Source organism: Trypanosoma cruzi, genomic scaffold (assembly GCF_000209065.1).
Source record: "Trypanosoma cruzi strain CL Brener 1047053517119 genomic scaffold, whole genome shotgun sequence".
In the NCBI taxonomy this organism is placed as follows: Eukaryota; Euglenozoa; class Kinetoplastea; order Trypanosomatida; family Trypanosomatidae; genus Trypanosoma; species Trypanosoma cruzi.
In genome coordinates this window covers 1-27,052 of record NW_001849310.1, presented here as the reverse complement: position 1 = coordinate 27,052, position 27,052 = coordinate 1, and the positions used below count along the sequence as shown (strand labels likewise).

At 45.3% G+C, this 27,052-nt stretch overlaps 6 protein-coding genes across 6 annotated transcripts, besides 77 other annotated features; all 6 read right to left on the bottom strand.

Annotated features, from left to right (window-relative positions):
• Nucleotides 1–46: part of a microsatellite that runs on past the window's edge.
• Nucleotides 1–358: part of a sequence feature (areas merged during assembly that could not be assigned to a particular haplotype. This can correspond to areas where the two haplotypes were merged or to regions with more than two copies in the genome that were merged during assembly.) that runs on past the window's edge.
• Nucleotides 359–840: a sequence feature (areas merged during assembly that could not be assigned to a particular haplotype. This can correspond to areas where the two haplotypes were merged or to regions with more than two copies in the genome that were merged during assembly.).
• Nucleotides 400–420: a microsatellite.
• Nucleotides 433–529: a sequence feature (T-rich).
• Nucleotides 582–671: a sequence feature (T-rich).
• Nucleotides 725–750: a sequence feature (AT_rich).
• Nucleotides 777–859: a microsatellite.
• Nucleotides 841–868: a sequence feature (haploid, Esmeraldo-like haplotype).
• Nucleotides 869–1,137: a sequence feature (areas merged during assembly that could not be assigned to a particular haplotype. This can correspond to areas where the two haplotypes were merged or to regions with more than two copies in the genome that were merged during assembly.).
• Tc00.1047053509007.50 (uncharacterized protein) lies at nucleotides 993–1,679 on the bottom strand (the record flags this gene model as incomplete). Its single annotated transcript, XM_812283.1, has 1 exon — nucleotides 993–1,679. One exon carries the CDS (start codon nucleotides 1,677–1,679, stop codon nucleotides 993–995), a length of 687 nt encoding a protein of 228 aa, XP_817376.1.
• Nucleotides 996–1,019: a microsatellite.
• Nucleotides 1,127–1,160: a microsatellite.
• Nucleotides 1,138–1,241: a sequence feature (heterozygous, Esmeraldo-like haplotype).
• Nucleotides 1,178–1,201: a microsatellite.
• Nucleotides 1,212–1,241: a microsatellite.
• Nucleotides 1,242–1,430: a sequence feature (areas merged during assembly that could not be assigned to a particular haplotype. This can correspond to areas where the two haplotypes were merged or to regions with more than two copies in the genome that were merged during assembly.).
• Nucleotides 1,378–1,429: a sequence feature (CT-rich).
• Nucleotides 1,431–3,747: a sequence feature (heterozygous, Esmeraldo-like haplotype).
• Nucleotides 1,537–1,558: a microsatellite.
• Nucleotides 1,625–1,646: a microsatellite.
• Nucleotides 1,647–1,671: a sequence feature (AT_rich).
• Nucleotides 1,873–1,897: a microsatellite.
• Nucleotides 2,020–2,051: a sequence feature (AT_rich).
• Nucleotides 2,140–2,167: a microsatellite.
• Nucleotides 2,313–2,362: a microsatellite.
• Nucleotides 2,374–2,444: a microsatellite.
• Nucleotides 2,624–2,662: a microsatellite.
• Nucleotides 2,725–2,782: a sequence feature (T-rich).
• Nucleotides 2,810–2,835: a sequence feature (AT_rich).
• Nucleotides 2,853–3,019: a microsatellite.
• Nucleotides 3,112–3,133: a microsatellite.
• Nucleotides 3,156–4,532, bottom strand: Tc00.1047053509007.40 (hypothetical protein, conserved; the record flags this gene model as incomplete). Its single annotated transcript, XM_812282.1, has 1 exon — nucleotides 3,156–4,532. The coding sequence occupies one exon, from the start codon at nucleotides 4,530–4,532 to the stop codon at nucleotides 3,156–3,158; it is 1,377 nt and encodes a 458-aa protein (XP_817375.1).
• Nucleotides 3,748–3,927: a sequence feature (areas merged during assembly that could not be assigned to a particular haplotype. This can correspond to areas where the two haplotypes were merged or to regions with more than two copies in the genome that were merged during assembly.).
• Nucleotides 3,798–3,866: a microsatellite.
• Nucleotides 3,928–4,318: a sequence feature (heterozygous, Esmeraldo-like haplotype).
• Nucleotides 4,319–5,178: a sequence feature (areas merged during assembly that could not be assigned to a particular haplotype. This can correspond to areas where the two haplotypes were merged or to regions with more than two copies in the genome that were merged during assembly.).
• Nucleotides 4,582–4,687: a sequence feature (A-rich).
• Nucleotides 4,832–4,866: a sequence feature (A-rich).
• Nucleotides 4,909–4,957: a sequence feature (A-rich).
• Nucleotides 5,179–5,908: a sequence feature (areas merged during assembly that could not be assigned to a particular haplotype. This can correspond to areas where the two haplotypes were merged or to regions with more than two copies in the genome that were merged during assembly.).
• Nucleotides 5,230–5,253: a microsatellite.
• Tc00.1047053509007.30 (hypothetical protein, conserved) lies at nucleotides 5,366–6,289 on the bottom strand (the record flags this gene model as incomplete). Its single annotated transcript, XM_812281.1, has 1 exon — nucleotides 5,366–6,289. The coding sequence occupies one exon, from the start codon at nucleotides 6,287–6,289 to the stop codon at nucleotides 5,366–5,368; it is 924 nt and encodes a 307-aa protein (XP_817374.1).
• Nucleotides 5,909–6,235: a sequence feature (heterozygous, Esmeraldo-like haplotype).
• Nucleotides 6,236–6,880: a sequence feature (areas merged during assembly that could not be assigned to a particular haplotype. This can correspond to areas where the two haplotypes were merged or to regions with more than two copies in the genome that were merged during assembly.).
• Nucleotides 6,325–6,357: a microsatellite.
• Nucleotides 6,566–6,595: a microsatellite.
• Nucleotides 6,788–6,837: a sequence feature (T-rich).
• Nucleotides 6,881–14,153: a sequence feature (heterozygous, Esmeraldo-like haplotype).
• Tc00.1047053509007.20 (hypothetical protein, conserved) lies at nucleotides 7,076–10,501 on the bottom strand (the record flags this gene model as incomplete). The annotated part of the gene is made up of 1 exon (XM_812280.1): nucleotides 7,076–10,501. One exon carries the CDS (start codon nucleotides 10,499–10,501, stop codon nucleotides 7,076–7,078), a length of 3,426 nt encoding a protein of 1,141 aa, XP_817373.1.
• Nucleotides 7,266–7,291: a microsatellite.
• Nucleotides 8,295–8,334: a microsatellite.
• Nucleotides 10,917–10,989: a sequence feature (GA-rich).
• Nucleotides 11,514–11,551: a microsatellite.
• Nucleotides 11,536–11,922, bottom strand: Tc00.1047053509007.14 (hypothetical protein, conserved; the record flags this gene model as incomplete). The annotated part of the gene is made up of 1 exon (XM_812288.1): nucleotides 11,536–11,922. The coding sequence occupies one exon, from the start codon at nucleotides 11,920–11,922 to the stop codon at nucleotides 11,536–11,538; it is 387 nt and encodes a 128-aa protein (XP_817381.1).
• Nucleotides 12,053–12,124: a sequence feature (CT-rich).
• Nucleotides 12,323–12,351: a microsatellite.
• Nucleotides 12,461–12,498: a microsatellite.
• Nucleotides 12,598–12,653: a microsatellite.
• Nucleotides 12,830–12,884: a microsatellite.
• Nucleotides 12,928–13,012: a sequence feature (A-rich).
• Nucleotides 13,108–13,139: a sequence feature (AT_rich).
• Tc00.1047053509007.10 (hypothetical protein, conserved) lies at nucleotides 13,133–15,781 on the bottom strand (the record flags this gene model as incomplete). Its single annotated transcript, XM_812279.1, has 1 exon — nucleotides 13,133–15,781. One exon carries the CDS (start codon nucleotides 15,779–15,781, stop codon nucleotides 13,133–13,135), a length of 2,649 nt encoding a protein of 882 aa, XP_817372.1.
• Nucleotides 13,229–13,253: a microsatellite.
• Nucleotides 13,968–13,998: a microsatellite.
• Nucleotides 14,154–14,275: a sequence feature (areas merged during assembly that could not be assigned to a particular haplotype. This can correspond to areas where the two haplotypes were merged or to regions with more than two copies in the genome that were merged during assembly.).
• Nucleotides 14,276–15,855: a sequence feature (heterozygous, Esmeraldo-like haplotype).
• Nucleotides 15,324–15,374: a microsatellite.
• Nucleotides 15,856–16,676: a sequence feature (areas merged during assembly that could not be assigned to a particular haplotype. This can correspond to areas where the two haplotypes were merged or to regions with more than two copies in the genome that were merged during assembly.).
• Nucleotides 16,044–16,080: a sequence feature (T-rich).
• Nucleotides 16,470–16,490: a microsatellite.
• Nucleotides 16,677–17,756: a sequence feature (heterozygous, Esmeraldo-like haplotype).
• Nucleotides 16,680–17,161: a mobile genetic element.
• Nucleotides 16,796–16,833: a microsatellite.
• Nucleotides 16,970–16,993: a sequence feature (AT_rich).
• Nucleotides 17,091–17,121: a sequence feature (AT_rich).
• Nucleotides 17,189–17,209: a sequence feature (AT_rich).
• Nucleotides 17,358–17,393: a sequence feature (CT-rich).
• Nucleotides 17,590–17,616: a microsatellite.
• Nucleotides 17,730–17,831: a microsatellite.
• Nucleotides 17,757–18,495: a sequence feature (areas merged during assembly that could not be assigned to a particular haplotype. This can correspond to areas where the two haplotypes were merged or to regions with more than two copies in the genome that were merged during assembly.).
• Nucleotides 18,496–18,929: a sequence feature (heterozygous, non-Esmeraldo-like haplotype).
• Nucleotides 18,930–27,052: a sequence feature (areas not merged during assembly with more than two copies in the genome that could not be assigned to a particular haplotype).

The window sequence follows — 27,052 nt, the reverse complement described above, 5'->3', positions numbered from 1 at the left end:
ACATGTACATACGTATATATATACATACAATATATATATACGTACAGGTAGAGTGCACATATGACCCGTTCTCTCTCCCTCTCTCTCATTGTGTGTAGGCACACTGCCCCTGTCCATGTCACACTGCATGCCGTTATACACACACATATATATGTATATATTCATGCCGCACGCTGACGCATGATTGTTTTCCCCCTCTCTCTCTCTCTGCCGTGTGTATTTGTGTGTACATGTGTGCCTTCGCCATGCAACACGCCCCCGAACGGAACGCCTGAATGGAAGAACGGCGCGGCAGAAGAGGAACAAAAAAAAAAAGGGGGGGGAAAAGAAACAAAAACACAAATAAACACGCGTAAGGCGGTGTCGTCCCGTGGGATCATAACGACAAGTCATCCCCCACACCCACCCACCCACCCACCCCGCCGCCTCACCAGAAAAGAAAAGCAAATAAATCACAATAAATGGAAAAGAGCCAAAAATTTAATAATAATAAAAGCCACAAGAGAAAAAAAGAAAAAAGAAAAAAAAATTTTGTAAAAGACACGTACAATCAATCAAGCAGAAATAAAAAGGACAAAACAAAAATAAAATAAAAAACAGCACAATAAGATCAAATCAAACCACAAAAAAAAAAAAGAAAAAAAAATAAAATAAAATAAAATAAAATAAAAAAAGCAAAGAGGTATAAATGAGGTTCTTTAAAATGTATGATCCTTACTCATCCATTTTTTATTTTTTTATTTTTTATTTCTCCCTCCTCTCGCTCTCCCTCTCGTTATATATATATATATATAAGTACATACATGTATATGGCTGCTATATATATATATGTGTGTATGTTATGTGTATATATATATATTGGCACACGAAGAGAGAGAGGTAGTCATCACAGAACAGTTATGTATACTTGTATCTCTATACATCATCTCAACAATGTCTAGCACGCATGTACATTGGGAAATAAAACATTCGTACAAAATGTACATGTAATGTCATTTTTTTTTTTTTTTTTTTTTTTTCTCTCTCTGTATGTGTCTCTGTGTGGTTCGCAGCCACGCCAAAAAAATGGAGGGGTTATTTATAAACGTCCATAAAATTTTGTTTTTGTGTGTTTGTGTGCGGGGGCAAAAAAACAAGGAAAAAAAAAGAAAGAAAAAAAACATATGATAAAATCGTTTTTGTTTGTTTGTTTGTTTGTTTGGCCTTCTTGTTAAAAATAAAAGTAAAAATAAAAATAAAAAAATGTTCATTTCTTCTAATTGACGCTCATGTTTACTACTCTTTTCGTTTGTGTGTTTTATTGTCATCATCGCCGCTGCGCCCCTCCTCCCACGTTGAAGGGGAGAGGCAGAGGCAGTAGGAGCCCCTGCAGCATATAAGGAGAGAGAGAGGGAAGTACTGAAGGGGGGGGGAAGGAAGAGGAAAAGGGGCAGTTGTGCAGCCACGCGGTGTTGACATCCCACACGACAACTCCCCCCCTCCTCCTTTTTTTTTTGTTTGTTTTTGTTCTTTTGAAGGGCCTCCAATCCAATCCCCTCTTTCTTTCTTTCTTTCTTTCGCCGCCCCACAACAGCGTGTCCCCCGCACATGTTTGCGTACACTACAAAGGCACTTATATGTACAGTCATCATCATCATCATCATCATAATATTAATATTATTAATATTAATAGTCATCATTTCTCTTTCGTTCTTTTGTCCCCCTCCTCTCACCGGCACCCCTCTTTTTTTTTTTGTTTATTCACGTGACATGTGTGTGTGTGTGTGCCCGTCTCCAATACATCTCTCTCTTCCTTCTTTCATCCTCAATTAATTAAGTAATTAATTTCTTCATTTCTGTTATATTTTCATATTTTTCTTCCTTTTGATACTCTTTTTTTTTTTTTTTTTTCTTTTTTATATAAAAAAGGGGCTCCGTTCATGCACGCCGTAAGTACAAATGCCTGTGCCTGTGTGCCTATGTGCATGTGTGGATGTGTGGATGTGTGGATGTGCCCTTTCTCCCTTCTCTCTCTCTTTCTTTTAATATATATATATTTATATAGTTATATAGGTATCTCCTTCGTCTTTCTTTTCATGTCCATTCATAAACTCCTCCCTTCCTTCCTGCCATCCCTGCCACCACACAAACACACACACACAGGCGGGCAGGCAGGCAAACAGGCAGGTATAGGTGGGCATGTAATGGATGCAATTATACATGAATAACCCAAAAGAAAAAAAAAAAAAAAAACAACGAGGGGGGCAGCTGTTTTGGGGAGGTGGGAAGGTGGGTGTATGTGTAATGTGTATAGATGATAAACGTGATCCTTTAATAAAAATAAAAATAAAAATAAAAATAAAAATAAAAATAAAAATAAGAAATGGTACTTTCATAGATGTCATACATAAATATACATACATGCACATACACACATATACATATATATACATGTATGTATATATGGCCCACTCCCCCTTCTCCCTGTCTGTCTGTTTTTTTCTTCTTCTCTGCCCTGTGTGCATGTCTTTATTCCTCCCCTCCCCCTTCAGTACCTCCTCCTCCTCCTCTCTTTATATAACACCACTGCGGCTATGCGCAAGGCACCTGCACAGGCGGCAACCGGGAATTGGCAGAATAACGGCACACACACACACAGAAGTACATACATACATAGATACATTGATTGCAACCACCTGACAGCACACAGACAGAAGAGAGAGAGAGAGAAAGAAAGGAGGTTATAAAACAAAACAAAAAAACAAAAAAGATAATGGGCAAGGGAAAACAAAACAAAACAAAAAAAGAAAAAGTGGGATGGAAGGGAGGGTAAAAAAAAAAAAAAAAAATTTTTTTGTGGTTGTTGTTGTTGTTGTATGTGCATGTCTATCCGCGCGTACACATATGTATAAAATGTATGTATAGATATATATATATATATATATTTATGTGTATGTATGTATATATATATATATATATATAACTATATGTATAAATAAATAAATAACTTTATATAAATATATATATATATATATAAATACGAATCAAATAATAAAAAAATGTGTAAAGAGAAAAAAAAAGCTCAAAATATACTTTTGCCATCACCCTCCTTTTTATCTTTTCCTTTTGGTTTTTGTTTGTTTGTTTGTTTGTTGTTTTTTCACGCTCCTGTCGGTTCAATTACCACCAAATGTGGCGAGAAAGTCACACACCTCGTCATCGTCTGGTAAATTCATCTCTGTATTGGTGTAGGAGAGAGTCTCCGGTTCATCCAAGGCGTTTGTGGCCCCGAAGGAAGCAAAGTTGCGGTTGAACATGGGTGTTGGCAGGCTACACCCTTCCATGCCGTCCTCCACCCGCATTTCTGCATTCAGGGAGTGCATGGAAAGAGGCAGCTCACTTGCCAGTTCTCCATCATGACTCGTGTTATTCTTCGCCAAGTTCTGCAGCAACTCCTCCAGAGATTGGCGGGTGTGGAATAAAGGCGCAGCAGGCTGTTGAATAGCTGGTTTTTCTTCCGTGGATCTCTGCTTCTCAGTATCCCCTTTTGAAGCTGAATCTGTCGCTGCCACACTCTTCCCAGACTCCTGCGTACGCTGCACAGAGACGGCTTGATGAGCCTTCTTTCCCGGCAGAACACCAATGCGGAAGACAACCTTGTCACCAACTGAAAGTGCACGGAAGCCTTGCATTTGAATGTAAGACTGATGCACAAAAATATCCCCAACGGATACCGGCGTGCGCACCACATGCGCTTTCACCCCCGTGTCAATGTCATCCTTCGCATCCAACGTCTTCAGCTGCGTGGCGACACCCCCTGCTGTCGTTGTTGGTGGTACTGTTGTTTTCGTTGTTGTCGCCGTGGATTTCTGCCGCTGTTGTTGTTGGGGCTGTGGCCGAAGGGGGATCGAAGGTGAGATGACCTTAAGGTGATGTGTGGCCGTGAGAAAGCCAAAGCCACGCATCGGATTGTAGCGCTTCACAACCCCCTCGTACCACTCGCCAAGTTCATATCTGGTGCCATTCTCCTTCGACGAAGGGTTGGATGCGACAAGGGTAGCTTGCGGGGGCAAACTCACAAAATTGCCAGGCGCTGCAGCCATCCGCGGGTTCTGCGAAGGCGAAGGTTGCAAGACGACGTAAATAGGCGGTGTACTCATCGGCGAGACGGTAGAACTCATGGATGACCGCATGGTGAGCCCCCATCCACTGCCCGAAAGAATCCCAGGCGATGTATCACGGCTCGTCAAGTTGCTTTCGCACTCTTGCCTGGATCCTTTTCTATTGTTGCTCTTGTCTTGCCTGGCGTGGCTGATGACGTGTGGAGCGGGCACGCCGCCGGGATAACTCGTTGTGCTGCTGCCCTGCGTAAATGACGGCGGTGTTGGTGGGTACGTGTGATACGACGGCGCCGCCAGCCGCATCTCCGCGGGTGGGTGGTCGGTGTGGCCCACTGGCGGCGGGGCGGGTTGCGGGTACGACATGCCGAGCGCAACAAACTGGGAGCCGCCAAAGTCGTACGTGCCTCTCAACGCACTGGGATGAAAAAACATTGGCGGCAACGACGTCAAAGTTCTCGGGCGCACAATGACAATAAAAAAATTTTGTTTTTTTTTTTTTTTTCCCTCTCTTCTTCTTCTTCTTTGGGGTTTTGCCTGTATTTTCTCCTCCGCTGTCCTCCTCTCTTTTGTTTGTGTTTGTGTCTTTGGATGAAATGAGCGGCCTGCGGTGTTGTCCTCGTCCGGCTCCGGGAAGTGAGAAGTGAAAAAAAAAAAAAAAAAAGTGTCCGCGTAAAAAAAATGAAGTGTGCGCCGCTGTTGTCTGCTCCCTTCCCGTGTGGTTTTCCTCCGCCTTCTTTCCTTTTTTTTTTTTTTTCTTCCTTCTTTTGTGGGTTCCTTGCAGTCCTACGCGCGTGTATGCGTGTGCGAGTGTTTCTTTTGTGTTTTTGGTTTTGGTTTTGGTTTTGTTCCTGTTTTCGCACTGAATTTATAAAAGGGAAGGCGTGTGCCGGCGTTGAGACGTGAAATCACTGCGCGGTGCCAACAAAATATATAAAAGAAAAATAAAAGAAGGGGGAAAAGAAAACATGCATGTCAACGTGTGAAACAAAATCCCCCCCCCCCCCAAAAAAAAAGAAAAAAAAGAAACAACGGGGTCGCATGTGCGGCTCTCATTCTTTCTTTAATGAAGACGGCGTCCTTCCGCCCGGTAAAACATTTTTCCCCCACCCAACGCCACCCAAACAAAAATAATAAAAATAATAATAAAAATAAATGAAAATGTCTGTATGCATTTATGTTGGTTGCTCTGCCAAATGAATGCCAACACCCCTCACACACACACACACACATATATATATAGAGAGGATCCATGCCTCCAGCATCTGTTACGAGACGAAGGAGCACACAATCTCCTTCCCACAGACGCCGCAGAGCGCCCGCGTGTCGCTCTGTTGATTCAGAGCGCTGTGAAACTCCTGCTGAGCCATCTGCTGCGCCGCATCCGCCGCCTCCACGTCGACGCAGAGTTGTTTGAGACGAGTCTTCAGCTGCTCCACATCCTCGCGCCGCAGCGTCAGTGTTTCGGTAGAGTGACGCACAAATGTCTCCCGTTCCTCCCGTTGCTGCAGGAGTTTCTGCTCCAACAACGCCGGTAAGTTCCTCCTTTCATCGCTGTTCTCCTTGTCATTTGCCAATTCCTTCTTCTCGCCCGCATGTGCTATGTACATTCCTCCGTCTCTCTCGTCCTTCGCCGTCTCCATCATCGAGTTCTCTGTCCCCAGTGTATGCTCCCCTGTGTACTCACGCAACATCTCTTGTAGCGTCTGTACATCCATCTGAAGGGCCGCCGCCTCCTCCCTTTTACGCGCCACCTGCGCCTCCAGAGACAAGAGGCTGTTCTGTGGCTGCCACCACTGCAGTAACTCGGCATGCACAGCAGCGGAATTGACGAGGTACTGCCGCTGCAGTTGCTGCAAAGAGTTCTTGTGGGCATGGCTCTCGGCCTCTGCATCGCGTCGCGGCCGCCGAACCGCCTCAACGTGCTGCTGCTGTGCCTCCACCTCTTCCTTCTGTCGTTCCAAAAGAGAGCGGACCCGCATGATCTCCCGTCGAAGTGCCTCCAGGCGCGGTTGCTGTTGACTTCGGATCGCGTCGCGTCTGGACTGGTTGCTCTCCTGTTGCTGACGAACTGTCTGTGTGAGTTGGGCAAGGCGCAATTCCTCCTGCTGGAGTGCCTGTTGCGCCCGCTGTAGCGCATCGTGGAAGCTGTGAAGGGCATCGGTGGTGGTGTGATCCAACGCCCCCAGCATCCCCGAGTGTCCGTACGTAAATGCGTAAAAAAGAAAAAAAAATAAATAAATAAATAAAATATAAATAATTGTAATGTAACGTATATTTCTCTCTGTTTGATTTTTTTTTTTTTGTATCTTTATTTTGCTTTGTGTTGTTTGCTGACCCTTATTAAAAGGGTTTTACTTCGTCGCCCTGTCAGAGTGCAGCCAAACACACAAACACACACACACAGAGAGTGACAGAGTGAACGGTGTTGAAAAGTAAAGGCGAGAGCATAACAGAAGAGAGGGGGTGAGAAAGAGGAGGAGGAGGAGGAGGAGGAGTATACCACCATACGTGGGGTTTGCCTCCCATCCAGTACGTACATGCATACCTGCATGGACATGTGCACAGAGATAAAGAGAGAGATAAAGAGAGAGAGTGGAATCGGGCCATCCGGAACACGCACAACACACGTGCACTAAGAAAGACAGAGAGAAGAAAACGGCACCGATGCAGTCATCCTGCTGCAAGCCAAAAGAAAAAAAGAAGAAACAAAAAAAAGTGCAAAAAAGAAAAAAAAAAAGGATCCAGTCGCAAAGAGATCTTCCCTCACACTACCTTTTTAAATCCGTCGTCTGTGGCTTGAAATCCTCTCAATTCATCCCTCAGTGCCTCCCATTACGCCAAAGAGAAATAATGTACAGAGAAAAAAATGAAGTAAGAAAGAGAAGTCGTAAAAAAAAAAGAGGAACCCAAAAACAAAAGGAATCCAGCAGTGCTTGTCCATCCATTCCGCCTTTTACCCCCCTTCTCCTCTCCACTCATACGAACTCTATCGTACAGCCCCGTGAGTTCACCTCAAAAGCAGGAAAAAGCGATCGATTCAGGCTGACACGCTCAAAGGCAACGCCACAGTCAACATCGTCCCGACGGAACCGTATCGTCCGCGTCACCGTGTCAAGAGAGCAGCTGATCTCCTCACCGATACGCACAGCAGCTGTATTATTATTTGTATTAGTAGTAGTAGTAGTAGTAGTTGCGCCATCCTTGTTGTTGTTACAGTGACTCAGCGGTTCCTTCGTGGTGATGCCAGGAGCAGCGCGCTGAAACGCACGGTAAGGCACGTCCACCATCCCCTGCGCCGGACAAAATAAAGTGCCGCGGCCCAAATGCAGATAGTAGCAGTTTGTGTACCGCAATGAGTTCTGCGCCGGACCAAACCCCTCCAGAGGCAGATAGCGGTCAGCAAACCCTACAAGCAGACCATCGCAATGCATACATACCCGTATTGTGTACTCGAAACACGACGGAGCAGCAGACTGCTGCGTAGTGAGAATTGTTCGGTGGTCCAGTGCCCCGAGCGCGGAGACCGTCATGGTGTCCAATAAACTTGGAAGCAACAGGCGCTGCAGACGTGTGCCGTTGTTTGACACCTGTAGGCGCCCCCCAGTAAAACCAAATGTGTGGCGTGGGATTGGCCCACGGATTCTTCCATTCACGTAAACTTGACGCGTGGCGCTACCGTTCGCTGCCACTTCACAATCATCATCTTTTTTTACTCCTCGAGGAATCCGAGGTGGGGGCGATGTGAAGGAAGTGATCTTGTCGCCCTTTAGAACCCCAGCGTCACCGCCAGCGTGGCCAGTTGAATGACTCGTGCGAGACGGCTCCCCGCGTTGAAGACGCTCCAACACCGTGCCCAGCCGCTCCGCTACGGCGGTCGCAAGAGGCTCAGTGAGAGGGTCACACAGAAGGACGGCCGCAGAGGCCATACGCCGCCGCCCCGACGTGTCCACATCCCGCATCTCCTCCAGCAGAAGGTGCAGCATATCCCGCTGCTTCCTCAGGTGCTTCGCGAGTCGGCAGTTCTTCTCATGGCCCACAACGCCGGTGGCATCCCCTGAAGTGATCGGCTCGACAGTCTGCAATGCATCGTTCAGCAGAGTCACGGCTTCCATCAGCTTCACGACGCACTCCGCGGCAAGGCGGCGGTCTCTCCCACGGGAAGTTTCATCCCTAAGCGGTGAGGTAGAGGTCAGGTGTTGTTGTTGCTGCTGCTGCTGCTGCTGCTGCTGCTGCTCTTCTTCTTCTCGTCGTGGCCTCCGAAGAGCGTAATCTCTTGCGAAGAGCATTGCCTCCACCGCATAATCCACCTTCGCTGCTAAACTCCGTAGCCGTGTGTCCAGCGACGTGTCCACGTGCCCGACGGACCTCGCCAGGAAATCGCGGCGGGATGCCTGCGACTCCACCGGCTGAAGCCAACTGGTCCCCGCCTGCGGAGCAGAAGATGAGTGCCGGCCCGTCGCATGCGCAGGCAATTCTGGCAAGTCGCGCAAGCCCGTCTCTCTTTCATCCCGCAAGAACAGACACCGCAACGCGGCCGCTTCATTAATGCAAGGCCGCTGATTTTGTAGTGGTTGTTGTTTGCTCACGGCATTCCTGGCATGATGCGGCTGGCTGTTTGCATCGCGTATCACCGCCTCGAGTCGCTCGCACCGTAAATTCCCCCCATCTCTTTCCTTCTGCAGTTCCAAAAGCCCCGCACTCATCGCTGAAATATCCGCAGCTGCCTTGCGCAGCAGTCGCTCTGCCTCATCGTTGCGCAAAATCTCCTCCTGTAACTCTCGCCTGCACCCCGCCAACTCTGCGGCGTCGGCGTCAATTCTTTTCTGCAACTCGCTGATGTTATCGTGAAGCCGCCTTGCCTCCTGCTGCTGCGCTCCCAATTCCGCCTCGGTTGCGGCGCTTTCAGCCGCCCGCTCCTGACGCAGCTCTTCATATCGTTGGCGAAACGCCGCAAGATCTGTCTGCAGCTGCCGCAGGGCAGCATCGGCGGCAGACTCATTCGCTGCGATAAGAGCCTCAAAACGCGCCGCCTGATCCTTCAGCGATTGTGTCGCGTCTTCACGGCAACGCTGCAACTCCACGCGAAGATCCTCCATTGTTTGTTGTGCCTCCTTGTACTGCAGCGCCAGTTCGTCCGCCCGACGGCCCTCCTCCTCTGCTGCACTTGTAGCTGCACATAACTGTTGCTCGTTGTCTTCCGTCCTGCGCTGCATTTGTCGCAAAGACGCATTCACATCTCGCATTGCCTTCTCCTTTTCATCGTAGGACTGCCGCAACTCCTCTAACTCACGCTGAGTTTCTCTCAGACAATTGGAGGCCGTTGCCTCCCTTTGACTGGCGGCGGCAAGCTCGTGCTCAAGTTCTTCGATTCGCCGTTGTTGCCGCCGCTCGTCTAATGTATGTTGGTGCTGCAGCGCCTCCGTTGCGTCTTTCAGGCGTTGAATTTCCGTCGAGAGCATCTCCACCTGCTGCGCACGTAACTGCAGCCCATCCAGCGCGTCCTTGTTGGACGCCTTGGCCCCATCGTAGGCCCGCCGCACAGACTCCAGCCGCTCCTCGGCCCCTTTCGCGCGATCCGCGGCCCGACGCGCGTTCTCCTCCGCTTCCTCCCGCTGCACCAACTCATCCCGCAGCCGCTGCTGGGCTTCGCGCTCCTGTTGCCTCAGCGCCTCCATCTCCTCCATCCAGCGCCGCGTCTCCGCCTCGCGTTCACGTCGCCTCTTATCTTCCTCAGCCTTACGCCGCTCCGCGGCCTCTTGAGTTTGCCGCTCCAGCTCCTCCCGCCTCACGCGGCGCCTTGCCTCCCGCATTACCTCGCCTTCGTAGAACTTCTCCAGGAGAGAGCTACGCTGAGCTCGAGCCCCCGAAGTCTGCGGCGGGCTCAGTGTGCGGTTGAACGGATCACACGGACATGGTGGGGAGTCTGACAGCGATGGCAGGTCGCTGCTGGAATCATAGTCCTCTCTTGTGCGCACGCTAAAACTCTGCAGCGACGCAGACCGCTCCTCTGGTCGGAGCAGCGTCATCCGCTCCCTCCACGCGTTCACGCGCAGGTTCTTCCATGACTCTAACTGCTGCAAACAAATACGACTTCGCCGTGCCGCCTCTTCCTCCGCGCAAATACGACGAACGACAGATCGACCCCGTGCATCAGCATTTGGCGATAAACAAACCTGCTCCTCACTAACATCATGAGAATTTCCCACCGTATTTTTCTTGGGCGATGTGACAGTCACCGGAACATGTGGAGGAAGCAACGACTCCTTGGCCAGCACATTCGCATGCGTTCCGTCCCTTCTTCTTTCGCCACCATGGCGGTCTGAATGCATCTGTGAAGGTTCAATGGTTTCAGGTATCCTTTTATTGTTCTTCTCCTTTTTACAATGCGGTGATGTATTCATACATACACGGCAATTATGCAGGTAAAGGTATATATATATATATATATGCCGCTTCTAATGACTTTCTCACTGCAAATGGGTATATATCTCACCACCAGCAAGGGGGCAAAATGTCGGTAGCCGTACTTCACTCTTAGTGATCCCCTGCTGTTCAAGGGAGTGAAGCAACAGCAATGAAAAAAGCGGCAAAAAAAGAAAAAGAAAAGAAAAAAAGAAGTGGGGGGAAGCAAGCACAATGGAATACAAGGCATTTCTTCATTCTATAAGCGTTGGAGTAATACACACACAATTTCTGTTTTTATTATTAATAGTTTTGGCGGCAGAAGAAGTCGTGGTGGTCATTATACCAGCCATTCGTGCTGGGGCATTACTGGAAACTGTTTTTCTGCTGCATTCATATATATATTTTTTATTATTTTTTTTTTCCTCCTTTTTTCCTTCTTTCACTTTTTTTTTCTTTCTTTCTTTCTTTCTTTCCTTCTTTTTTTTTCCCCCGTTTCTACCGGCTGGCCTCCTTGAGGCAACCACCCTCATTGATGGTTCCAACCACAACAGCAGTGGGAAAAAAAAAAGAAAAAAGAAGAAAAGTTCAAATAAAAAAATGTTGATGGATACGGCCAGGGGGGGGGGAGGGAGCAAGTAAACCACACATATAATATACACATGTATTTATATATGCAAGCAGCCCCTGTCCTTCTCGTTTTCGTCGTTTCGCTGCATCTTCTTCCCTCTCCATAACATGCCACTGACTGTTCCGTGTTGTTTCTGCTCCCTTTTTTTTTTTTTTTTTTGATTTTGTCGTGTTCTTACACCTTTTGTTTGTGCAGGAGAAAAAAAAAAAAAAAACCCTGTCGCATCCGCACAGCCCCCTTTGGTGAATAATATGATCCTTCCCTTCTCGTTGGAGTGAGTGGAGAATGGAGAGTCGTGCTCTACAGAAGCCGTGCCTCCCCCTCCCACCTCCTCCCGCTTCGCCCAATAATAATAATAATAAGAAGAAGAAGAAGAAGATGTCGTCGTTGTCGTCCTCATCTTCATCGTCGTCGCGTCACTTCCGGTGCGTTGGGGTCATCGTCCAGTTTGGTTCCCACAGAAAGATGAGCTACAGAAAGACCCGACGCGTCAACGGCTGGACGGTCAATGTACACGCACTGCTTCGGTGGCTTCTGGCTTGTGAGACCCTCGCGAATGCCTGCAGGGATGCTCATGACGGTTCGACAGCGCGGGCACATCGCAAGACTTGTGTTCTGTGGCAGAATAAGAATGCAGCGGCAGCACACACACGTCACACTGAACTGCTGCACGGGGGTGATGGTTGTGCACATCGGGCAGCGCACGGAGGGGGCACCGATGGGGTACGCCAATGTCACTTGACATCCCTGGCAGACAATTTGTCCGGTTGACTGCGGCTGGTGCGGCATGTGAAGGAGACACGCGATTGTCTGTACAGCCCCTTGACACACAAGCACACACACACTCTCTCTCTCTCTTTCGCCTGCTGCTACTACGCCCGCCTCGTTGCGTCCCCCAACACTCTTCCGTGCAGGAGTTGAAAGAAAACCAAGAGAGAGAAAGAGACAGAAAAAGGGAGAAGGAGGAAAGAGAAAAACAAAAAAAAAAAAATGGAGGGGGGTGGGTGGAGAAGCGCTCCTTTTCACCTTTCACTCCTTCTGGTTGCGTGCCGGCTATAACAACAGCTGTGGCCTTGGATGCAAAGACGGCGTGTGACCCGCAACACCCGCTCTGTGGTCTCCTTTCAAACTAAAATACAGAAAAGAAAAAAAAAAGCTATTAAAATAAAAAATAAAGTGAGAAGTTCCCCTTTTCTTTTCTTTTTTTTTCTTCTTTTTCTAAAAAAGAAACTTTTTTCTTGTTTCTCTCCTCCTACCGTTGGCTTGTGGATAATTCCCACCCTGCAGAAAAAGGGGAGAGGCAGAAAAGAGAAGGGGATCGACCCAAAAATGAAAAAAAAATAAATAAATAAATAAATAAATAAAGTGAGATGCATGCAGGCAAAATAGTGACATGTAAACATGTCATACAAATGAATGAATTGGGCCCACCAATAAACACGACGCTGCATGCAGCAAGTGATGACACGCATACATCACACACACACACACACACACACACACACACACACACACACACAGAGAGAGAGAGAGATGGCACATAAATCTAAATCCGCAAAGGAAAAAATACAAAATAGTTGTTTTTGTCCGTTAGTAATATTATTAGACTTTTGTTTTTACCCCTGAAGAAGGAAAAACAACAACACAAGAATGAAACAAAAAATTGAAATGGGTTTATATATATATATATATAGTTTGTATGTGTGTGTGTGTGTGTGTGTGTGTGTGCGTGTGTGTGTGATGTATGCGTGCCCGTCTTCCTACTCGAGAAGCCTTCTCACATTGCAACTTCCATGTTGTTCTTTCTTTTCCGTTTTTTGGTTGGTTGGTTTGGTTATTGTTGTTTTGTTTTTGTTTCGTGTTTTTTTTTTTTTTCTGTCAACTGCTGCTGCCTGGTTTATTTATTTCCTCCTCCTCCTTCTCTCTGTCTTTCTTTCTCTGTCTTGCGCGGATGCCGTCACGCGTAAACTAGTCTTATTATTAATTTTTTTTATTATTATTATTTTGGACGGACGTTCATGTCATTGCATTCCTCACAGGGTGCGACTCCCTCCTGTGTTGTGGACGGCACTGCCTCCGATGCATGAATCGTCGTCTCCTCCTCCTCTTCCTCCTCCTCCGCCAGCAATGCCACGGATGCATCTCCTCCATGCATCATCGATGCTTGTTCCGGCGCGCTTCCCTCATCCGCCTCGCTGTTCTCCTCCGCATCATTATTGCCATCCCCGTATGCATACGAAGAATCCACCCCCTGCATCGCCCTCAACTCCACAAGCACCCTCTCCAGGCGCCGTTGCTGTCCAACAAAACGGGGTGTGATACCAATGAAGTAGCGCATGCCATCATGTTCCACACGACAAATGGCATAGCGGTCCACATGCACCAGGGCCCGTGTGATCGGATCCCGCACCCAGTGCTCATCGGTCTCCAAGACATCACGTGCCTGAATGTATAATTTCTTAATCCACGACAAGAGGACCTCCTCCACATTCGTCTGTCTGTACGAGAGAAAGTCATACTGCTGTGCCTCCGGCGCACTGCCACGCCGCCGCTTCTCGCTTTTAGAAAGCCCACTATTCTCACGGTCAAACGATACATGCACCCAAAAGGCGCCGGTAGGCGCCTCTTTGGGATCCTGCAGGAAGATGTTGCTTGCATGGTTGCTGGTGTAGTTCACTTTCTGACTTGACTGCTCCGACGGGCTTGGCGGCTCTTTGGCAGGCAGAACCCCGTAGTTAGAAAACCCTCGACGCCTGGAGGCCGCCTCAGACGATGGCGGAGTGGCCGCCGCGGAATTCATGCCGCCGGAGTGTTTAATTTGCGATAACAGTAGCTGTTGTTGTTGTTGTTGTTGTTGCTGTCGTTCTGCCATCTCGCGCGGTGTACTGCAGCGCAAGATGTCCCCCTGATACAACCCCACAGAGGGCATGTCGTGCGCCACGACAAACACATCGTTCTGCAGCATTGGTTCTGGCACGGTCATTCCACCCCGCAGCAAGCCACGGTAATTCCAGAAGCGCGGCAAGGGAAAAGCCTTGCTATCCACCGTCAGCGTCAACTGCTGCGCCAGGAGGAGGCACCCACGACGAGCATATGCCGCACTGGCCCAAACACACAGCCGGCCATCCTCGACCCAAATGCGAAAGCGACTTCGACGACAAGCGAAAAGAAATGCCAATTTGGACTGCTTTTGTTGTTGCGACGTAGCCGTTTTCGGAAGAAGAGAGCCTTCATTGGAAGCCTCTGTCACCCACGCCGGGAGACGCACGTGTGACATATTCGTCATGGAAGGATGCTTCAAAGGTGTCGGCTGAACATTCACACCAGACATCATGAGGATCGGCAATGTTCCTTCCGGGTTGGTGTTTTGACTGGCATGATTGCGCAGCCATTTCATCTCCGACGGCTCCGCAAAGAGCTGCCGTGGGGACGTCGCGCTCGGTATGTCTTCCTCAAAAAGAAATGCATCCGCATCGGATTTCCCCACAAACGTGTCACCAATATCCGCGCAGTCAGTGGTGGAAGCAGCGCCGCTGCCACCAACCGCACTACTTCCCCCTTTGCCACCGCCACTACCGCTCGATCCGCCGCGAACCGGCCGCGCTCCACTCCGAGGCGTGCCGGCGTCAAGCAGACTTTGAAGTCGCGCACGCATCTCCCGTACAAATTGTAAAATAGGAATGTTGGAGATGGGTGCACGAAGAATAAATGGCACCATCGGGATGTATGGTGCCCTTATTCGTGCCTCCAAGCACTGACGAACGTACATGTGGACTGCCAGCATCACAACATTACCGAGAATTTGATCCCCAACGTCTTTATCCACAAACATAGTGGCCTTCAGCATGTGCTGCTCGATGGTCTCCCCATTGACGGTCATTGGGATGGTTGTGGGGAAGAGTCCAAACATTCCAAGCACCTTCACGGTGGTTCCAAGAAACTCCACCCCCTCCTCGGCATGTGGCCTCTGGGCATCATAGCGTGAAATAATGGCACATGGAACCGGGCGAAGATAAAAGGCGGCCGGTGACGTCACATGTGTGCCATCTTTGTTTCGATGCGTGTGTTGCTCCTTCCCTTGCATGTACATGACAGCATCCCTGTAGCCGGATGCGTAGGCACTTAATCCCGTGCCAAAGTATTCCTCATGTGTACTGCTAGGAAATTGCCGAGTGGACCTCCGTCTTTCTTGTTGTTGTTGCTGCTGCTTCCGCTGCTGTTGCTGTTGTTGTTGCAGCTGCACCATATATCTTTGCCTGAGCTCCTCATCCGATTCACACATGCAGTATTCCGTCTCTCGTATCAGTCGATGATAAAGACCCTCAATACTGTCCGTGAAGGATTTCTCAAACAGACCGTCCTTGTCTGGTCCATCAGGATCGCTCAGGTCCAGACCGTACGCATGCGCTATTGTCTGGCAGTAGTAATCCGAATCCCAGTCTGTGCTCGCAGGACGCACGGCACGGTAGTAGTACTTCGCCGTGCGGTGATGCCGTGCCCGGTAGAGGCGCTCAAAAAGAGGAGAGTGTTCATCCGGAAAGAACTCGGCGGTAAGTGGGATGAGAACCATCTCATTCCGCCGGTTACGTCCATGTCGGTGACTGTACACCCCCCGTCGCTGCGTCTCTCGACTCGGCAAGGCACCCATTTTGCACCGCCGTCTCCCTTTTCTTTTTTTTTTTCTTTTTTTCGCTCGCCGTGACACCCACAAAAAAGCCGGATGTGTGCGGACAGACGGAGGGAACGGTTTTGGAGGCAAATCCAAAAAAAAAAAAACTAAACAGCCAGCGCCCCTTCCCTTCCCTTCCCGCTGATTACTCGCGATTTACTCGTGTGATGTGATGTGCCGGTGTCCCCCCGATTCCTCTTTTTTGGAGGGAGGGCGGGAGCCGGTGAATCGGCAGGTGCTCAACAAACAAAAAAAAAAAAAAAAAAGAAGCAAAGAAAGTGGAGAAATTTACTTTTTATTTATTTATCTTGTGAGTTTGTGTTTTACCCTCTTTTTTTCTTTTTTTTTTTTATCGTTTGTGGGCGGAAAACAAGTCTCGGCCTCCTCCTGGGATCTTTGCGCCCCCACCCCCATGCCAACATTGACACCGGCCGCAGAAAAGAATGTGGTGGAGGCGAACAGATGCGCAGGTGAGATGTCCACAGCAGTCATGTAAACAACAGGCCATGCATCCGTACAGGCAGGCAGGCAGGTGGAAAAAAAGTATAAAAAAATATAAAACAAAATAGAGATGCACACACACACACAAAGACATGTAAACGCATGTAAATACACACATGTGTGAGTGGGTATATTTTTAAGATGCGGGTGTCAGCAGGAAAACTGAAAAAATAAAAATAAAAATAAAGAAACGAAAAAAAGTGAATTGAAAATTAAAAATTAAACAAAAAACAAGTGGCGTCAATAAATTATCTTCGCCATTCCCACACACAGCAAGAGACACACATACATACATATTACAGTGGCCGCTGTATACATGCATAGGGTGGGGGTGAGACAAGCAGAAAAAGATGGAAGGAAAAAAAAAAGAAACGGGAATAATCTTCTGGGCCGCTGGCTGGATCCTGAAATTATTTACAAAAACCAAACAAGATAGAGAAAAAGGGGGAGTATCGAAGAGGCAGTTAATTGCCTCTGTGTTTCCCTCCGATAATATTTATATATATATATATATGTATTATATATAAATACTGTTGACCGCTCACGTGGCCTCTGCGCTCAGTGAGTGTATGAAATATTTATTACTTACGACGTGGCAGACTTTGGGCTCCTCCAACCCCAAGACCCCGCCGCGAGGTGGGGATCAACAGGGGGTGGGTGGGTGGCAAAATAAAAATAATAAATTATTTTGCCTCTGTCTGCTCCCTGATGCCCTTTTAAAGTCTTTTTTTGCCAAAAATTCATACGGTAGAAAAGCGTCGTAAAGAAGAGCATTACTTCTATCAGGATATATAAATATATATTAATATATTAATTAAGGCAGCCAGCTCTCCCGCGATCATTCTCTTCACAAGCTCCCAGAAAATGTCGAGATTGGGAGGGAACAAAAATTTTATTTTATTTTTTCCCAGGAGAAATTAAAAAACATCAAAGTAAAAAGGCACCGAAAATAAAACAATTCGTACAACATTTAAGTAAAAAAGCAAACATGTCAATAAAAAGTAAATGAAAATAAAAGAAAGAAATTCGAAAAAAAAAACAAAAAATTGGATACGAAAGAAGAAGAAAAGAAAGAAAGGAAGAAAGGAAGGAGGTGACATGTACTGCAAGCAGAGTAAATAAGGGAAAGCCAGCGCGTCTGTAAAAAAAAAAGGGGGGAGAGAGAGGGGGGGGCGAGAAAGATATTTATATTCACATACGTGTGTGTCTGCAGTAAAGTGACGTCTACATATGTGTGTTAGATGTATGCTCCATTGATTATGGCAGCTCTCCATGAAAATTTTATTTCTCCCTCCCTCCCTCCCTCTCCCTCTTTACATGCGCGCAGCAAAATAAAACACGTTATTTCTATTCAGTCATAAATGACATCAATAATTTACATACAAACAAAAAAACATTAATAAAAGAGGGGGGAAAAAGAAGAGAGAAAAAAAAATAAAAAATGTAAAAAAATAAAATAAAAATAAAAATAAAAATAAAAATAAAATAAAATAAAAAAATAAAAATAAAATAAAAATAATAAAAAAAAGAATGCACGTAATATAAGTATGTGAATATGAATATGTAGTAAAAGTTTTCGTATCAAAGTTTGCGAGTCTCCGTGTAAATAAATCCACCAGTCCATAAATCCATCAGTCCATAAATCCATCAGTCCATAAATCCATCAGTCCATAAATCCATCATTCCATAAATCCATCACTCCATAAATCCATCAGTCCATGAATACATGAATCCATGAGTCCATGAGTCCATGAATCCATGAGTCCATGAGCCCATGAGTCAATGAATAAATGAATCCATGAGTCCATGAGTCCATGAATACATGAGTCCATGAATACATGAGTCCATGAATACATGAATCCATGAGTGCATGAGTCCATGAGTCCATGAATCCATGAATCCATGAGCCCATGAGTCCATGAGTCCATGAATACATGAATCCATGAGTCCATGAGTCCATGAGTCCATGAGTCCATGAGTCCATGAGCCCATGAGTCCATGAATCCATGAGCCCATGAGTCCATGAGTCCATGAGTCCATGAGCCCATGAGCCCATAAATACATGAGTCCATGAGTCCATGAATACATGAATCCATGAGCCCATGAGTCCATGAGTCCATGAGCCCATGAGTCCATGAGTCCATGAATGCATGAATACATGAATCCATGAGCCCATGAGTCCATGAGTCCATAAGTCCATAAGTCCATAAGTCCATGAATCCATGAGTCCTTAAGTCCATAAGTCCATGAATCCATGAATCCATGAGCCCATGAGTCCATGAGTCCATGAGCCCATGAGCCCATGAGTCCATGAGTCCATGAGCCCATGAGTCCATGAGTCCATGAATGCATGAATACATGAATCCATGAGCCCATGAGTCCATGAGTCCATGAGTCCATGAGTCCATGAGCCCTTAAGTCCATAAGTCCATGAATCCATAAGTCCATAAGTCCATAAGTCCATGAATCCATGAGTCCTTAAGTCCATAAGTCCATGAATCCATAAGTCCATAAGTCCATAAGTCCATGAATCCATGAATCCATGAGCCCATGAGTCCATGAGTCCATGAGCCCTTAAGTCCATAAGTCCATGAATCCATAAGTCCATAAGTCCATAAGTCCATGAATCCATGAGTCCTTAAGTCCATAAGTCCATGAATCCATAAGTCCATAAGTCCATAAGTCCATAAGTCCATGAATCCATGAGTCCTTAAGTCCATAAGTCCATGAATCCATAAGTCCATAAGTCCATAAGTCCATGAATCCATGAGTCCATGAATCCATAAGTCCATAAGTCCATAAGTCCATGAATCTATGAATCCATGAGCCCATGAGTCCATGAGTCCATGAGCCCTTAAGTCCATAAGTCCATGAATCCATAAGTCCATAAGTCCATAAGTCCATGAATCCATGAGTCCTTAAGTCCATAAGTCCATGAATCCATAAGTCCATAAGTCCATAAGTCCATGAATCCATGAGTCCTTAAGTCCATAAGTCCATGAATCCATAAGTCCATAAGTCCATAAGTCCATAAGTCCATGAATCCATGAATCCATGAGTGCATGAGTCCATGAGTCCATGAATCCATGAGTCCATGAATCCATGAATCCATGAGCCCATGAGTCCATGAGTCCATGAATACATGAATCCATGAGTCCATGAGTCCATGAGTCCATAAGTCCATGAGTCCATGAGCCCATGAATCCATGAATCCATGAGCCCATGAGTCCATGAGCCCATGAGCCCATAAATACATGAGTCCATGAGTCCATGAATACATGAATCCATGAGCCCATGAGTCCATGAGTCCATGAGCCCATGAGCCCATGAGTCCATGAGTCCATGAGCCCATGAGTCCATGAGTCCATGAATGCATGAATACATGAATCCATGAGCCCATGAGTCCATGAGTCCATAAGTCCATAAGTCCATAAGTCCATGAATCCATGAGCCCATGAGTCCATAAGTCCATGAGCCCATGAGTCCATGAATGCATGAATACATGAATCCATGAGTGCATAAGTCCATGAGTCCATGAATCCATGAGTCCTTAAGTCCATAAGTCCATGAATCCATGAGCCCATGAGTCCATAAGTCCATGAGCCCATGAGTCCATGAATGCATGAATACATGAATCCATGAGTGCATAAGTCCATGAGTCCATGAATCCATGAGTCCTTAAGTCCATAAGTCCATGAATCCATAAGTCCATAAGTCCATAAGTCCATGAATCCATGAATCCATGAGCCCATGAGCCCATGAGCCCATGAGTCCATGAGTCCATAAGTCCATAAGTCCATAAGTCCATGAATCCATGAGTCCATGAATCCATAAGTCCATAAGTCCATAAGTCCATGAGTCCATGAATCCATGAATAAATGAGTCCATGAATCCATGAGTCCATAAGTCCATAAGTCCATGAATCCATGAATAAATGAGTCCATGAATCCATGAATAAATGAGTCCATGAATCCATGAGTCCATAAGTCCATAAGTCCATGAATCCATGAATCCATAAGTCCATGAGTCCATGAATCCATGAATAAATGAGTCCATGAGTCCATGAGCCCATGAGTCCATGAGTCCATGAATCCATGAGCCCATGAGTCCATGAGTCCATAAGTCCATAAGTCCATAAGTCCATGAATCCATGAGCCCATGAGTCCATAAGTCCATGAGCCCATGAGTCCATGAATGCATGAATACATGAATCCATGAGTGCATAAGTCCATGAGTCCATGAATCCATGAGTCCTTAAGTCCATAAGTCCATGAATCCATAAGTCCATAAGTCCATAAGTCCATGAATCCATGAATCCATGAGCCCATGAGTCCATGAGTCCATAAGTCCATAAGTCCATAAGTCCATGAATCCATGAGTCCATGAATCCATAAGTCCATAAGTCCATAAGTCCATGAATCCATGAATCCATAAGTCCATGAGTCCATGAATCCATGAATAAATGAGTCCATGAATCCATGAGTCCATAAGTCCATAAGTCCATGAATCCATGAATAAATGAGTCCATGAATCCATGAATAAATGAGTCCATGAATCCATGAGTCCATAAGTCCATAAGTCCATGAATCCATGAATCCATAAGTCCATGAGTCCATGAATCCATGAATAAATGAGTCCATGAGCCCATGAGCCCATGAATCCATGAGTCCATAAGTCCATGAATCCATGAATAAATGAGTCCATGAGTCCATGAGTCCATGAGTCCATGAATCCATGAATAAATGAGTCCATGAATCCATGAGTCCTTAAGTCCATAAGTCCATGAATCCATGAGTCCATGAATCCATAAGTCCATGAGTCCATGAATCCATGAATCCATGAGTGCATGAGTCCATGAGTCCATGAATCCATGAGTGCATAAGTCCATGAGTCCATGAATCCATGAGTCCTTAAGTCCATAAGTCCATGAATCCATGAGTCCATGAATCCATAAGTCCATAAGTCCATGAATCCATGAGTCCATGAATCCATGAGTCCATAAGTCCATAAGTCCATGAATCCATGAGTCCATGAATCCATAAGTCCATAAGTCCATGAATCCATAAGTCCATAAGTCCATAAGTCCATGAATCCATGAATCCATAAGTCCATGAGTCCATGAATCCATGAATAAATGAGTCCATGAGTCCATGAGTCCATGAATCCATGAGTCCATAAGTCCATGAATCCATGAATAAATGAGTCCATGAATCCATGAGTCCTTAAGTCCATAAGTCCATGAATCCATGAGTCCTTAAGTCCATAAGTCCATGAATCCATGAGTCCATGAATCCATAAGTCCATAATTCCATAAGTCCATGAGTCCATGAATCCATGAGTGCATAAGTCCATGAGTCCATGAATCCATGAGTGCATAAGTCCATGAATCCATGAGTCCATGAATCCATGAGTCCATAAGTCCATGAATCCATGAATCCATGAATAAATGAGTCCATAAGTCCATAAGTCCATAAGTCCATGAATCCATGAGTCCATGAATCCATAAGTCCATAAGTCCATAAGTCCATGAATCCATGAATCCATGAGTCCATAAGTCCATGAATCCATGAATCCATGAATAAATGAGTCCATAAGTCCATAAGTCCATAAGTCCATGAATCCATGAGTCCATGAATCCATAAGTCCATAAGTCCATAAGTCCATGAATCCATAAGTCCATAAGTCCATAAGTCCATGAATCCATGAATCCATGAGCCCATAAGTCCATAAGTCCATAAGTCCATGAATCCATGAATCCATAAGTCCATAAGTCCATGAATCCATGAATCCATAAGTCCATGAATCCATGAATAAATGAGTCCATGAGTCCATGAGTCCATGAATACATGAATCCATGAGCCCATGAGTCCATGAGTCCATAAGTCCATAAGTCCATGAATCCATGAGTCCATGAATCCATAAGTCCATGAGTCCATGAATCCATGAATAAATGAGTCCATGAATCCATGAGTCCATAAGTCCATAAGTCCATGAATCCATGAGTCCATGAATCCATAAGTCCATGAGTCCATGAATCCATGAATAAATGAGTCCATGAATCCATGAGTCCATAAGTCCATAAGTCCATGAATCCATAAGTCCATGAGTCCATGAATCCATGAATAAATGAGTCCATGAATCCATGAGTCCATAAGTCCATAAGTCCATGAATCCATGAGTCCATGAATCCATAAGTCCATGAGTCCATGAATCCATGAATAAATGAGTCCATGAATCCATGAGTCCATAAGTCCATAAGTCCATGAATCCATGAGTCCATGAATCCATAAGTCCATGAGTCCATGAATCCATGAATAAATGAGTCCATGAATCCATGAGTCCATAAGTCCATAAGTCCATGAATACATAAGTCCATGAGTCCATGAATCCATGAATCCATGAGTCCATAAGTCCATAAGTCCATGAATCCATGAGTCCATGAATCCATAAGTCCATAAGTCCATAAGCCCATGAGTCCATGAGTCCATGAATCCATGAATCCATGAATAAATGAGTCCATGAATCCATGAGTCCATAAGTCCATAAGTCCATGAATCCATGAGTCCATGAATCCATAAGTCCATAAGTCCATGAATCCATGAATAAATGAGTCCATGAATCCATGAGTCCATAAGTCCATAAGTCCATGAATCCATGAGTCCATGAATCCATAAGTCCATAAGTCCATAAGTCCATGAATCCATGAATAAATGAGTCCATGAGTCCATGAGTCCATGAATCCATGAATAAATGAGTCCATGAATCCATGAGTCCATAAGTCCATAAGTCCATGAATCCATGAGTCCATGAATCCATAAGTCCATAAGTCCATGAATCCATGAATAAATGAGTCCATGAATCCATGAGTCCATAAGTCCATAAGTCCATGAATCCATGAGTCCATGAATCCATAAGTCCATAAGTCCATAAGTCCATGAATCCATGAATAAATGAGTCCATGAATCCATGAGTCCATGAATCCATAAGTCCATAAGTCCATAAGTCCATGAATCCATGAATCCATGAATAAATGAGTCCATGAGTCCATGAGTCCATGAATCCATGAGTCCATGAATCCATGAGTCCATGAATCCATAAGTCCATAAGTCCATAAGTCCATGAATCCATGAATCCATGAATAAATGAGTCCATGAGTCCATGAGTGCATAAGTCCATGAATCCATAAGTCCATGAGTCCATATGTCCATGAATACATCAATCCATGAATAAATGAGTCCATGAGTCCATGAATCCATGAGTCCATAAGTCCATGAATCCATGAATAAATGAGTCCATGAGTCCATGAGTCCATGAATCCATGAATCCATGAATAAATGAGTCCATGAGTCCATGAGTCCATGAGTCCATGAATCCATGAGTCCATGAATCCATGAGTCCATGAATCCATAAGTCCATAAGTCCATAAGTCCATGAATCCATGAATCCATGAATAAATGAGTCCATGAGTCCATGAGTGCATAAGTCCATGAATCCATAAGTCCATGAGTCCATATGTCCATGAATACATCAATCCATGAATAAATGAGTCCATGAGTCCATGAATCCATGAGTCCATAAGTCCATGAATCCATGAATACATGAGTCCATGAGTCCATGAGTCCATGAATCCATGAATCCATGAATACATGAGTCCATGAGTCCATGAGCCCCATGAGCCATGAGTCCATGAGTCCCATGAGTCCATGAGTCCATGAGTCCATGAATCTATCAGTCCATAAGTCCATGAGCCCATGAATCCATGAATCCATCAGTCCATGAATCCATGAATCAATGAATCCATGAGTCCATGAATCCATGAATAAATGAGTCCATGAGTCCATGAGTCCATGAATCCATGAATCCATCAGTCCATAAGTCCATAAGTCCATGAGTCCATGAATAAATGAGTCCATGAATCCATGAGTCCATGAATCCATGAATAAATGAGTCCATGAATCCATGAGTCCATGAATCCATGAATAAATGAGTCCATGAATACATGAATCCATAAGTCCATGAATCCATAAGTCCATAAGTCCATGAATCCACAAGTCCATAAGTCCATGAATCCATGAATCCATAAGTCCATGAGTCCATGAATCCATGAATAAATGAGTCCATGAGTCCATGAATAAATGAGTCCATGAATCCATGAGTCCATGAATCCATGAATAAATGAGTCCATGAATCCATGAGTCCATGAATACATGAATCCATAAGTCCATGAATCCATAAGTCCATAAGTCCATAAATCCATGAATCCATAAGTCCATGAGTCCATGAATCCATGAATAAATGAGTCCATGAGTCCATGAATCCATGAATAAATGAGTCCATGAATCCATGAGTCCATGAATACATGAATCCATAAGTCCATGAATCCATAAGTCCATAAGTCCATGAATCCATGAATCCATAACTCCATGAGTCCATGAATCCATGAATAAATGAGTCCATGAGTCCATGAGTCCATGAGTCCATAAGTCCATAAGTCCATGAATCCATGAATCCATAAGTCCATGAATCCATGAATCCATAAGTCCATGAATCCATGAATCCATGAGTCCATGAGTCCATAAGTCCATAAGTCCATAAGTCCATGAATCCATGAGTCCATGAATCCATAAGTCCATAAGTCCATGAATCCATGAGTCCATGAATCCATGAGTCCATAAGTCCATGAATCCATGAATCCATGAATAAATGAGTCCATGAGTCCATGAGTCCATAAGTCCATGAATCCATGAGTCCATGAATCCATAAGTCCATAAGTCCATAAGTCCATGAATCCATGAATCCATAAGTCCATGAATCCATGAATCCATAAGTCCATGAGTCCATGAATCCATGAATACATGAATCCATGAGTCCATGAGTCCATGAATCCATGAGTCCATGAGTCCATGAATACATGAGTCCATGAGTCCATGAATCCATGAGTCCATGAGTACATGAATACATGAATCCATGAGTCCATGAATCCATGAGTCCATGAGTCCATGAATACATGAATCCATGAGTCCATGAATCCATGAGTCCATGAGTCCATGAATACATGAATCCATGAGTCCATGAATCCATGAGTCCATGAGTCCATGAATCCATGAATACATGAATCCATGAGTCCATGAGTCCATGAATCCATGAGTCCATGAGTCCATGAATACATGAGTCCATGAGTCCATGAGTCCATGAATACATGAATCCATGAGTCCATGAGTCCATGAGTCCATGAGTCCATGAGTCCATGAATCCATGAATAAATGAATCCATGAGTCCATGAGTCCATGAATCCATGAGTCCATGAGTCCATGAATAAATGAATCCATGAGTCCATGAGTCCATGAATCCATGAATCCATGAGTCCATGAGTACATGAATCCATGAGTCCATGATATAAATGAATCCATGAGTCCATGAGTCCATGAATACATGAATCCATGAGTCCATGAGTACATGAATCCATGAGTCCATGAATCCATGAGTCCATGAGTCCATGAGTCCATGAATACATGAATCCATGAGTCCATGAGTCCATGAATACATGAGTCCATGAGTCCATGAGTCCATGAGTCCATGAATACATGAGTCCATGAGTCCATGAGTCCATGAGCCCATGAGTCCATGAGTCCATGAGTCCATGAATACATGAATCCATGAGTCCATGAATCCATGAATACATGAATCCATGAGTCCATGAGTCCATGAATACATGAGTCCATGAGTCCATGAGTCCATGAGTCCATGAATACATGAGTCCATGAGTCCATGAGTCCATGAGCCCATGAGTCCATGAGTCCATGAGTCCATGAATACATGAATCCATAAGCCCATGAATCCATGAGCCCATGAGTCCATGAGTCCATGAGTCCATGAATCCATGAATAAATGAATCCATGAGTCCATAAGCCCATGAATCCATGAGTCCGTGAGTCCATGAATACATGAGTCCATGAGTCCATGAGTCCATGAATACATGAATCCATGAGCCCATGAGTCCATGAGTCCATGAGTCCATGAGTCCATGAATCCATGAATAAATGAATCCATGAGTCCATAAGCCCATGAATCCATGAGTCCATGAGTCCATGAATAAATGAATCCATGAGTCCATGAGTCCATGAATACATGAGTCCATGAGTCCATGAGTCCATGAATCCATGAGTCCATGAATCCATAAGTCCATAAGTCCATAAGTCCATGAATCCATGAATCCATAAGTCCATGAGTCCATGAATCCATGAATAAATGAGTCCATGAGTCCATGAATCCATGAGTCCATAAGTCCATGAATCCATGAATAAATGAGTCCATGAGTCCATGAGTCCATGAGTCCATGAATCCATGAATCCATGAATAAATGAGTCCATGAATCCATGAGTCCTTAAGTCCATAAGTCCATGAATCCATGAGTCCATGAATCCATAAGTCCATAAGTCCATAAGTCCATGAGTCCATGAATCCATGAGTGCATAAGTCCATGAGTCCATGAATCCATGAGTGCATAAGTCCATGAATCCATGAGTCCATGAATCCATGAGTCCATAAGTCCATAAGTCCATAAGTCCATAAGTCCATGAATCCATGAGTCCATGAATCCATAAGTCCATAAGTCCATAAGTCCATGAATCCATGAATCCATAAGTCCATGAATCCATGAATCCATAAGTCCATGAATCCATGAATCCATGAGTCCATGAGTCCATAAGTCCATAAGTCCATAAGTCCATAAGTCCATGAATCCATGAG